A 12,558-nucleotide genomic window follows, 5' to 3' on the forward strand; every position below is an offset into this window, starting at 1 on the left:
CTGATCTAAGGTAACACGTAGGTTCGCCACTAATCTAAGTTCCTTTTATTCACATTTTCAGATTTTGTTTTTATATATGCAAAAACAATACTTGTTTCACTGAATCCAGGCAAGACTTGAGACTTTACTTGTTTTACTTGAGACTTGCTGATGGCGGCCCTGCTTCGTGTCTGGCTCACTTACATTATCCAGTCACTTTGAAGTTTTAACAATCTCAATGTGTGGCTCGCTGATATTAACAAGTCACTTTTAGCAATCACGCTGTTTTCTGTTCTGCTCTACTCTGATTGTATTGCCCTTGTTACAACTCTCGTACAACCATGTTTTTTCAATGGTGGATGGCTGGAATTGGAACAATTTTCTGTAGACAAAATGGTGGTGCCATGGCGCATGGAATTAGAAGAATTTTGTGCTTATTTTCTATTCAGAACGGAAGCAACTTTTTTTCCTTGATCGTAGAGAGAAAGGATGCAATTTCGTTTTGGGTGATACAAAGTTCATACTCTAGAGTATTTCCATGGTCATTTTGTACTAATACATATAGAGATTGCCTTCAGCAAGTGAAAGATCTAATATTTTTAGATGACCTCATTTTTTAATTCTGATATATCTATAATCCTTTTTAATTATCAGTATTGTATCGGAATATAAATTGCATGTTGTGAGCCAAATACATGGAAATTAAATTTTTATCTATCGATGGTGACGCTCCTTCATCTGAGAAATGCTTCTTACTCCGAATTCTGAAGTCTCAATGTACATATTGTTCCAATGTCTGATCATTGCACATGCTTATTCATCTCTTTTCATCCGTTGCAAGTTCTTTAACACTTGTGCTTTCACAACCAGATGAGGAAGAATAATCCAGATGAAGTTCCAACAACGTCTATGGATCGTTCCCCATTTATACGGGTTATCTCGCCGCACGAAGGAAGGAATTTTTGACCATCCATGTATCCTGGCCCACTGTTTGCATTTTACTTACACCACATACCCTAGAGATTATGTACACTATGCAGCACATGATTATAGTGCTGAACTGCTGATGATATTAGTGGGGTCCAAACATTCTTTTATAGAAGCAAATAAGTAATGAAATGTATGAATATGACTATAATAAGCCTATGTACCACTGATAATTACAGAAAACAGATTTAAGGTGTTTAGGACAAATGTGTTTAGTTCCAAAGGCACTGGTATAACAAAAAAGCTTGAAGTTTCACCTTAATGCAATTAAACATTAGTCTATACTTATGAAAACAATAGCAGGCATTGATGATTATTATTGCCTCTACAGATGGTCAGATTTTGAAGGCTCTGTGCTTCAAATCTCATGGGATTTTCTTGTTCTTGGATCCAGGTGCCAGATGTCCTAGCACTGGAGTGAAACAAATGTGTCTACCTGTAGAATGCATGCAGCAAGGGGAGCACTTTTAGTTATTGCTAGATTTATTTTTTGAAAGCTGAAGAGAGATAGTACTAAGCATGTTAATCAGTGTACATGCCAACATTCTCGGCCATTTGGACAATATTGATTTTTCTGAGAGGTCATCACAACATGGCACTCACCTAGGTGGATTGGGACGCAGACTTGAAGTTGCATCCAATTACCATTTGGAATGACTAAGAGTTCATGATTCTTATGTTTACATGATACCTCAATCCTTATTTTTATAGAAAACGTTAATTCAGCCACCAAATTACACATTGAGTTGTGAGAAATTTAGGCATTAGGCATTATCATTTGGAAAATTGGAAAATTGGAAGTGGCTCATCATTAGGCATTTTCGAGGTACTTCCATGAATTAACATATGATATTTTTTTTCTCTTGGTTGTTTTTTGTTTAAGAGAAATTCATTACCATAAGCATGACAAATGTATGATGAATACATAGTGTTTTAAGGGCTACCTGAATTGTTATTCTTGTGCTTTCAAGCTTTTTTTATGAGTTCAAATTGAGTATATCCATCGTTGAAGTATAACAAACAATCATGCACACAACATCTTCTAAAGCCTTCATATATTTTTATAGCTTTGCCGGATCAGTTCAGTCACACCATGATACACAATTGATTGTTGATCTTTGGGGGGTTTCAAATATTTGACCAGTACTATTTTTATTGCCGGTGAAGATTAAAATGTTTATTTTTTCAAGGAAAAGATTAGCATGTTTCTTACTCGTCCTATGTGATGTAAGTTCTTTTTTTCAAACTTAGAATTACTTCGACAAGCTTATGGGGAAATGAGCTTGACAAGATATCTCGATTCATTGGGTTTATTGTGAACGTCCTTTTCACTAAAATTATTTCAGCCCCCCTTTTAGCTAAATCCCCCCCCCCCCCCCAAAGGAAGTGTCAAAATAAATGCTTTTCTAAATCAGCACTAATACACCAGTCACTCCAGGAAATTTTAGACATTTTTGCGGAAAATAAATAAACATACCAAAAAAATCATTTTCAGACCATTTTTGGTTTTGAACAAAAAATGTAAGTGCCCAATTGTTTATTAAAAAATCATCACTAATATACTTGTATTATTAGTTCAATCGAATTTTTTTGTATAACTCTCCCACATGTTTGTAATATTAGTTAAGACGTGCATTTGCACGTGCAAGCTTACTAATAATAGGATTAAAAGCATCAAGTTTCTGCCCATTAAAAAGAACTGAAAAGGAAACCGAGCCTCGAACCAAACTGCGTTCGTGTGGGCTTTATGTCGACGTTGGCCCATAATCTCCTTGCCATACCGGTCCACGATCTTCTCCAGCAGCAACAACTCCGCTCCGCGCCGTTGTCGTCTCCTCTCCCCGGCCGGAGATCCACGCCACACCGCCGCTCCCCTCCGCCCGGCTCTCGGCCGCTGCTTCCGCGATGCAGTTCTTCGGCGGGTCGTCGCTGACGTCCGTCGCGCCGGAGTCCAGCCCGGCACCGGCGGCGCCTCCGGGGACGGGAACGGGCTCCAACGCCCAGGTGATCTACGTCTTCAACCGCAACGGCGTGTGCCTGCTGTACCGCGAGTGGCACCGCCCGCTCCGCACGCTCGCCCGCAACCAGGACCAGAAGCTCATGTTCGGCCTCCTCTTCTCCCTGCGCTCCTTCACCGCCAAGATCGACCCCACCTCGTATGCTTCTTCCTACCTCTCTCCTCACACACATCTCGGTCATAGGTTACTGAGTTCGCTAATCTTGACTAATTTGTCGGTGAGTGATAATGGACTGGAAGCTTCTTGAAATGGAGATCCAATGAGTTTATTGGCAGTAGATGTTAGTCCACGACTTTGTTTCGGTAGGAGCAACCCCCACTATGACCAATTTGAGTAGTTGACAGAAATTCCATGATTTTGCTGCACGAATTAACAGGAGATAGTGGGGCAGGGGATGGGAGGGGGGAGCCAAGGGTAAGAGAGGCAGACAGTGAAGAACCTCTGTTCGTGACTGAACAAAAATGGTGAAAGGGAGACATTTGATCTTCCTTTCAAGATTTTTCCGTACATACTTCTGTGAGCCAGAAAATGTAAACACCAGGGTTATTCGAAATGCGGCATACTACTTGCCAACAAAAGTCAGTGTACGCATCTGAGGTAGCTTAACGGCGAAATCTGAAGAGATGATACGGACAAACCTTTCAAAACTCTAGCCGTAGAATGACTAGCACTGCCATACTGCTCCCCTGCTTCTGAAATTGTGTATTTTCATCTCCGGACAGGCGGACACTGTTTCTCTATTATCTCTTTCCAAAATTTTGGCCCTAAGAAATATATCTATAACCGTATAACCTAGATAACTGGAATTGTTGATGGATACCATGTTTAGCACTTCACATCCTAGAGTCATACTTGGCTCATGCACCTTTTACATATGCAGAACAGAACACGCGAATCTTGGGGCGCCACTACTGCCAGGTCAGGGATGTTCATTTCATAGTTTCAAGACAAACACATATAAATTGAACTACATGGAGAGCCCGTCTGGTATAAAGGTTTGTCGATATGTTATTATTATCTTCCCTGGCTTTCTTCCATTCTTAGAATCATCATGCTCTTATTTTGGCTGGTTAGATCCTGTGAAAATTGAAGGTCTTTTCTGGATAACCACACTTTAAGTGTTTGTATTGGATGAAGAAGACTAAGGTTGTTTTTCAGTGACTTTAAACTAATGTGAATCCAGCCATTGTATCACTTCAATGGAAGCCACAATTAACTAGTGTGACCTTAAATGTAGAAGCAGCAGTGCAACATTTTTTCATGCAGACCTGTTCCACAGCCCACACTACGCATATTTTGAACTATGATTGTCAGCTTCTACCTTTACCATGGTACTTAAAGCGCAGATATGTATGTGATAATCCTTTGTTCAAAAGGATATACATTCACTGAATTTTCCAATTTATACAGCTTATTCTCCTTACCCATCCAAGGACTGGTGATCAAAGAGATGCGCTGAAGCATATTTACAGCCTATATGTGGAGTATGTTGTAAAGAATCCTCTGTATGCTCCTGGCAGCCCAATCAAGTAAGTCATGCCTATCAATTGAAAATTACTATGCTACATGATTAGCTAGAAGCAGTTGTTAATACCAGGATGGTTGAAAGTTGAATGGAGATGGCATCATTTTTGTCACTTTATTTATACAAGGATACCTTTTTATTTCATGATTGAGCAATTGTCCCGCTAAAGCAGTGGGTTAAACTGGACAGCTAAATTCATGAGTTGTTTAGGGAAGCATATAGATGTTGCAAATAAGATGTACCTAAATAAGGAATTGTGTGAAACATACATATTAACAATTCATTTTAGATCTTCTCATGCCTAGTCCTCTCGACCTACCTAACACGCCAACATCCTACCTGTGAAGAATTCATTTCATGGAGGATAATAAATTATAGAAATCGAATTTGCATTCAGTCATAAGGGCGTACTGTTCTATTACCTCCGTCCCAAATTACCTGTCTTTGATTTGTCTAGATACGGATGTATCTAACACTGAAACGTGTCTGGATACATCCTTATCTAGAAAAATCCAAGACAAGTAATTCGGGACGGAGGGAGTATTAGTTTATTTGCTTGGTCTTCATCAAGAACAATGGTCTTTTGTAGGATCATCTGAACTAAAACATTATTCTGTTGACAATACACAAGTTACACAACCATGTTCAAGCTTAGTGGCTACATTGACTTTTGTTTTGCTCGATTCTCTAGTGTTTTCTGAACATATTTTTATTTGCAGGTGTGACCTTTTCAATAAACATCTCGATCTGTATGTGAAAACATTGATTTGATCCCATTCAGGTAATGTTCACTTGTTAGTGTTTTGCAGAGTCCTGTATATAACCAATCACTAGTGTTCTGTACAAAGGTTTATGTTGTCATTTGTATGGATCCTTAGCAATCTTCTGTGTGAGTACTAGGGAACTATGATCAGGGCCGTCTCCAGAAATTTAGGGGCCCGGGACGAGAATCAAAGTAGGGCCCTATTTTTTTTAAAATCATATACCTAAAGAACTAATGTAAGTAAAGCATACTCTCATTTAATTATATAACTTCAAATACATGTTATTTGATACAATATTTAGAAAATATACCGAATACTAATTATAAAATAGTAAAGATGGTACTGAAATAATCTGACCTCATTTCTACTAAAAAAAGGTACCCATGTAGTATTTCTTGAAATGAAATCTTCGATCATACCTTCATAATTAATCTTCTCCTTTTTGCGATCAGATTCTTTCAGGACATTTATCAAAAGCACCCTTTTGGGATCAAGCATCCGCTTACAGTTTGGTTTTCTTCCTATGCTTTTCAGCACCTGAATCATAGTTCCTTCTATGCATGACTCTTTCTGTTTTATAAAACAGACAAAAACAATATGAATCATTTCGAATTCTATGTAATATCTCACCTTGCATAAAACATATTTCATCTTGATGTAACATTCTGAAAAATTGTTTAACATAAACGATCCTACACTAGCAAAATAAAATAGGGCTTCTTATAAAAGGATTTACGCCGGCAAGGACGATGCCCATAGCGGCTGTAATACCTAATACGGCGCCGTGGAGCGTAGCCGGCCGGCGGCCGCGTACGCACGTCTCCTACTCCTGCCGCCCTCGCCTGCGGGCTTCCGTCGCCCAGCCGGCAGCCGCCCCTTGCGCTTCTAGAGACCTCTCCTCGATCTAGCGATCGCTAAACCAGGGATAAACTGGAAAGTGCGTGCGATGCGATCGGGAGTTAGGGCAAGCCAACAGGCAGGCTGCGAGGCTGCGTGCGTGCATGTATTTGGCTGCTAGAATGGGCTGCCTGAGTGTTGGTTTACTGGGCCCTTTTTCTCATATATATATACACATAATATTTCCTGGACTGGGGGCCCCAAAAATTTGGGGGCCCTGTGCGGTCGGCCAATTTGGCCTCCCTTGTCAACGGGCCTGACTATGATGTCATGTGGGGCCAGACTTATAGGCACAAGGGCCCTGCGCCACCCTAGTTCTGTCCCAGTTTAATTATAGAGTCCTTCTAGATTTAGGTTAAAGAGTCTGGGTCTTAGTTGGAAAGGTTTAGTCCCGAAGAAGGTTACCCTGCCAACACCCAATTAGAGTTGGAATCTGTCACGTCATTGTAATAGGCTACTTATAGCCACCCCTATGCGATCAATGAGTACAACCAGAAAATAATCTATCTTCTCACCTGGTGCACCTGCGCCTCGGCGCCCCCTCCTCACCTCTTTCTCCAACCATAGGCCGACGAGAGTTTCGCCCTCGTCCTCCGACCTCCCACGACTACAACCTCCGGTCCAATCCAACCCCAGCCCGTGACATATGCTTGAATTTATCCTGGTTAAACAATGTCCTTGAATTGGCAAGAAATTCCTGGCAGACAACATTTATATGGATTTCCTGTGTATCATTTTGTTGATCCAAAGGATGAGCCATTCCTCATAGCTCTACATGTCCCGTGGGATCTATCAATAACTGAATATGAGTACTAGTTCTCAATAAAAATGATCTTTCATCAGTCGGCTATAGCAGATCCTATTTTTCTTATATGTCATAACGCTTTAAGATGAATAAGTGTCTAAACTATCTATCAGTCAAGCAGACACCGCCCTTTGTTCTGTCTGTCTGCTTGTGAACTTTCAATCCTGTGTTGTGTTTCAGTTTTCAATCGATGCTTTTGAACTTTTGTCGACATCTGACACGACAGATAAAGGCCTAGTTGTCTGTTTTTCTCCGCATACATCCTCATCAGCACTGCAATGTCCAATTGCAGGTTTGGGAGGAGGTGCATGCTCACCAGCGGAGAACAGTAAGCACTTCGTGTTTTCGGAAATTCTGAGCCGTGGAACAGTTTGGTGTGTGGTGGCATCTCTGTGTTATTTGGTTTGATAATCACTGTTTGTTGAGAAATTGTTGCTTCAAGGATGATACAGACTTGTCTTGTGCCAAAGTGGTCCTGTTGAATCTCACTGTATTTATTGTACACTTGCACCCTGCATTGATGGTCTTCATGTGTACCCACTGCAATTTGATATCTGTACACTCTGATCACAGTCCCTGTAATTTGCACCCTTCATCATGATGGACCCCCTCAAAAAATGGAATGCTCTCTCATGTCCTTTGTTGGATGATATCCATGAGTTTTCTGGTTACAGATCAAATATTTTCTTCAGTGGCTTATTTATCGAATAATATCTTTCCTATAAAAGATGTTCCTACGTATGATTCAGCTATGTCGAAGGGAATAAGAAACACATCGCCACAGAAGAGTAGCATGGTCTATGTGTACGCTGTGCTGTCCTACTCTTGCTACCTGAACTTCAGTGCCACATGATGCTTCATTGTTGTTCGTGTGATGCTGACATATTTTTCTTCTTTCGATATCAATGCCATGTTTTGTTGCTTTGTGGACCTGCGGAGTTGCTTCGGATGTACACTACTGACTAACCATAACTTAATGCTAGTGTAAAAAAAAACTACAACTCAATGTTAGAATATTGAACTGCTGGGCCGTAAGAACAAAACGTGGACGCTGTAATTCCCTCGGCTTTTGCACCGCGGACGCCGTTGTTGGAGCGCTGTGTTATCTAGCGTAGATTGCAAGAGCAGTTGGTTTGTTCCAAGAGAAACAGATCTTGTGAATCTTTCCGCCAACAGGTACAATGCCAGTACCCAAATCTTCTGAATCTATCCGCTAACAGGTACTCCCTACGGTGCATGTACATGTACATGTACATGCCCTGCTCCATCACCAGTGTCTAGTGCTATCTTGCCTAGTGTACTGCAAGGCCGTAACTTCTCACGCATTCCTTTTTGCCTGTTCAGTTTTACAACTTACTGCAAAAAAATCGTGGGCTACAGGATATTATTCTGTAAATCTTGGCAGGAATCCAAAGGGACCTACTACCTTTTGGGTTTTCGGCTCCGTCCGAGCGAGCGAGATCCATGGCGTTCTGCGCAGCGGACAGAACATGTTTCTTACAGAGATGAGGGTTGCAGTGCCGCAGTGCTGCAGATGGCAGCAGGCAGCCTACGACAAGTGCACGAAATGGGTAGTTCGCACATGACCAAGGGATGGGTCGTTGCTGCGCCATCCACAGGGCGGACTGTGTACGTACGTGCGCTGCGCTTTCCGTCGTGTTGGGTCGAGTTGGCTGGTAACCAGGCAACAAATCTCTCCCAACAGCATGTTTGTACGCTGCATGTTCCCAGCAAACAGAAAGGAAAAAATACTGAGCTGAAAAGTAGTGAAAAATTACACTGGCTCCCGCTTGCAAGCTTTCACTTGTTCACTGTGTAAGCTTTCACTTCACTCGTGTGTAGTGTAGTGGAGTGCATGCAGCTGAGCTGACCAAAGATTCGCGTCCATCAGGTCGATCCGTGTGCGGTCACTGCTGAGGCTTCGTACGTTACTGTTGCTTCCGTCCGTGTGGCGCCAACATGCGTACTACGCTCCTTCCCACGGTACACAGGCTACCCACTTGAAGGCTGTTATCACTCAGAGACACACGGGTTTAAATAAGCTTGATGGACTTATCTTTCGGCCTACGTTTGAGTTAAACCTCCTCTAGTCTAGTGACTGGTTTGTTTGAGTAAACATCTGTGGTTTGCTGCCGGGTAAAGCTTGGATTAAATTAAATGCATCGCCAAGGAGTGTGCGGGTGGTGCAAATTCGCCCGACTAATTGTTACGCGTGACGTATGTGTCCTCTTTAATCTACTGCCTACTCGTTATCTGATGCTCTTTTAGTTTAGTTGCTCACTTTTTTTTCAATAAAGGCCGCTTTTATTAACTTAAAATGTAGCATCAAGCCGATACAAAGCATGATGAGTAATACCCGGCCTTTGCATAACAAAGATGTACACAGCCAAACACCAAGAGTCTGACAGAAAAAAATGAAAATAAATGAGAAACCGACATATCGGCAACAATAGAGTCATATAGGACCAACACTCTGCCTATGTCGAAGAAGGTGGTGGGCTGATCCGAAGATTATGTTGTCACCCATGTTGGGTAAAAACCTTCTCGGCCACTCGCTCCAACTGCGTATACACCGCCTTGAACAACGGTTGGTACTCCGTTTGTTGTAGCGTAGACCACATACGAAGCGTGTGCGTACAACGGAAAATAACCTGCAAAGCAGAAGTGTTTATGTTACTAAAAACCAAATTATTTCTACCTAGCCAAAGCGACCACAATAAGGCATACGCTCCCACCCTCAATAACGTTTTGACCCTATTTGAAATACCGCCCAACCAATGACCAAAACTATTGACAACACTTGAAGGCGGATATAAATTAGACCCTATTTGGATGATTGACCATATAGAACGCGCAAGCTTAAACTGGAAAAGGAGATGTTTGATTGTCTCATCGTGAGTACAAAAGCTGCACTTCTTACTTCCTTGCCAATTGAGATGGGCAAGGTCCTCTTTGGTTAGCACAACTCCCCTCTGAAGATACCACATGAAGATTTTAACTTTTAGTGGAATCTTTAACTTCCAAATTTTCTTGTTATTATTCACTGGGATCTCTGAATGCGTGAGCGCATGGTACATAGAGTCGACCGTGAATGGCCTAGATGTAGTGAGGTTCCAGCGGAACACATCCCGTCCTTGTGTCAGGTAAATCGAATCCAATCTGGACAATAGATTTTTCCATGACATAAGACGGGGGCCGATCAAATCCCGCCTGAAAGAAATATTCGGCGGGGATGTGCTGAGGACCTGTGCGAGAGTATCATTCTTACTACGAACAATGTTATACAAAGCAGGATATTGTTCTTGGAGGCTGGCATTGCCTAGCTAGTTATCCTCCCAGAAACGAATCTCCGACCCGTCATTTATCACAAACAGAACAATGGCGTTGCTCGGCTAAGAGCATCTACAGCAAACCTATCAATTCTCTCTATACGTCCCCACAAACCAAACCGGTCATATACGTCCAAACTGTTCGACGCCTCTCAAACCCAGCTCATATCTGAGACGAAAATGAGGAGACCTGGACGAGCCCACTGGAAAACACGAGACATGGCTACCCGATGCTACACCCCTTGTCGCCTACACGACCAAGAAACGCCAAAACAAGCTGACATCACCTACTAGGAAGGCAAGAGGACTTCCCACTCGACCTCCCACAACATAAGAGCGAAGGATGGCCATACCTAACACACTGGACGCCCGACAAAGAGGCACCAAGTCAACGCACAAGGGGGATCCAATCCCCGACAGGGGGCATTGCCATGCCCCTGTGTCGGTGACTGCTTACATGCACCATCGAAAGGGCATCGACCAACACCCTGAAAGAAATATGCCCTAGAGGCAATAATAAAGTTGTTATTTATATTTCCTTATATCATGATACATGTTTATTATTCATGCTAGAATTGTATTAACCGGAAACTTGATACATGTGTGGATACATAGACAAAACACAGTGTCCCTAGTAAGCCTCTACTAGACTAGCTCGTTAATCAAAGACGGTTAAGTTTCCTAACCATAGACATGTGTTGTCATTTGATGAATGAGATCACATCATTAGGAGAATGATGTGATGGACAAGACCCATCCGCTATCTTATCATAATGATCGTTAAGTTATATTGCTATTGCTTTCTTCATGACTTATACATATTCCTCTGACTATGAAATTATGCAACTCCCGAATACCGGAGGAACACCTTGTGTGCTATCAAATGTCAGAACGTAACTAGGTGATTATAAAGATGCTCTACAGGTGTCTGTTGGGGAACGTAGTAATTTCAAAAAAATTCCTACGCACACGCAAGATCATGGTGATGCATAGCAACGACAGAGGAGAGTGTAATCTACGTACCCTCGTAGACCGATAGCGGAAGAGTTATGACAACGCAGTTGATGTAGTCGTATGTCTTCACGGCCCGACCGATCAAGCACCGAAACTACGACACTTCCGAGTTCTAGCACACGTTCAACTCGATGACGATCCCCGGACTCCGATCCAGCAAAGTGTCGGGGAAGAGTTCCGTCAGCACGACGGCGTGGTGACGGTCTTGATGTTCTACTATCGCAGGGCTTCGCCTAAGCACTACTACAATATTACCGAGCACTATAGTGGAGGGGGGCACCGCACACGGCTAAGAGAACGATCTTGAAGATCAACTTGTGTGTCTAGAGGTGCCCCCTGCCCCCGTATATAAAGGAGCAAGGGGGGTGCGGCCGACCCTAGGAGGAGGCGCACCGGAGGAGTCCTACTCCTACCGGGAGTAGGACTCCCCCCTTTCCCTAGTTGGATTAGGACTTGGGGGGAAGGAGGAGAGGGAAGAAAGGAAAGGGGGGGCCGCCCCCCTCCTTGTCCAATTCGGACTTGGGGGGGGGGGGAGAGGGCGCGTGGCAGCCCCTAGGCCTCCTCTCCTCTTCCTCCACTAGGCCCATTAAGGCCCATTAGGTTACCGGGTGGGGGGGTTCTGGTAACCTCCCGGTACTCCGGTAAAATGTCGATTTCACCCGAAACACTTCCGATGTCCAAACATAGGCTTTCAATATATCAATCTTTATGTCTCGACCATTTCGAGACTCCTCGTCATGTCCGTGATCATATCCGGGACTCCGAACAAACTTCGGTACATCAAAATATATAAACTCATAATGAAAAAGTCATCGTAACATTAAGCGTGCGGACCCTACGGGTTCGAGAACAATGTAGACATGACCGAGACACGTCTCCGGTCAATAACCAATAGCGGAACCTGGATGCTCATATTGGCTCCTACATATTCTATGAAGATCTTTATCGGTCAGACCGCATAACAACATACGTTTGTTCCCTTTGTCATCGGTATGTTACTTGCCCGAGATTCGATCGTCGGTATCTCAATACCTAGTTCAATCTTGTTACCGGCAAGTCTCTTTACTCGTTTCGTAATACATCATCTCGCAACTAACTCATTAGTTGCAATGCTTGCAAGGCTTATGTGATGTGCATTACCGAGAGGGCCCAGAGATACCTCTCCGACAATCGGAGTGACAAATCCTAATCTCGAAATACGCCAACCCAACATGTACCTTTGGAGACACCTGTAGAGCTC

General features: G+C 42.9%; 1 protein-coding gene across 1 annotated transcript; it reads left to right on the plus strand.

The window, feature by feature from the left end:
• Positions 1-2,727: 2,727 nt before the first annotated feature.
• Positions 2,728-7,625, plus strand: LOC123060764 (trafficking protein particle complex subunit 1). Its single transcript, XM_044483599.1, has 5 exons — positions 2,728-3,122; positions 3,865-3,979; positions 4,395-4,513; positions 5,229-5,290; positions 7,268-7,625. Exons 1-4 carry the CDS (start codon positions 2,872-2,874, stop codon positions 5,278-5,280), a joined length of 537 nt encoding a protein of 178 aa, XP_044339534.1. The 5' UTR covers positions 2,728-2,871; the 3' UTR covers positions 5,281-5,290; positions 7,268-7,625.
• The last annotated feature ends 4,933 nt before the right edge of the window (positions 7,626-12,558 follow it).

This window comes from Triticum aestivum, chromosome 3A (genome assembly GCF_018294505.1).
Source record: "Triticum aestivum cultivar Chinese Spring chromosome 3A, IWGSC CS RefSeq v2.1, whole genome shotgun sequence".
Taxonomy (NCBI): Eukaryota; Viridiplantae; Streptophyta; class Magnoliopsida; order Poales; family Poaceae; genus Triticum; species Triticum aestivum.

Bases quoted from the DNA above. Each gene is read 5' to 3' on its own strand.
- LOC123060764 (XM_044483599.1), top strand. From the start codon at position 2,872: ATGCAGTTCTTCGGCGGGTCGTCGCTGACGTCCGTCGCGCCGGAGTCC. The intron at 3,980-4,394 runs GTTTGTCGATAT...CAATTTATACAG, and splicing joins AGAGCCCGTCTGGTATAAAG to CTTATTCTCCTTACCCATCC. The intron at 4,514-5,228 runs GTAAGTCATGCC...TTTTATTTGCAG, and splicing joins GCTCCTGGCAGCCCAATCAA to GTGTGACCTTTTCAATAAAC.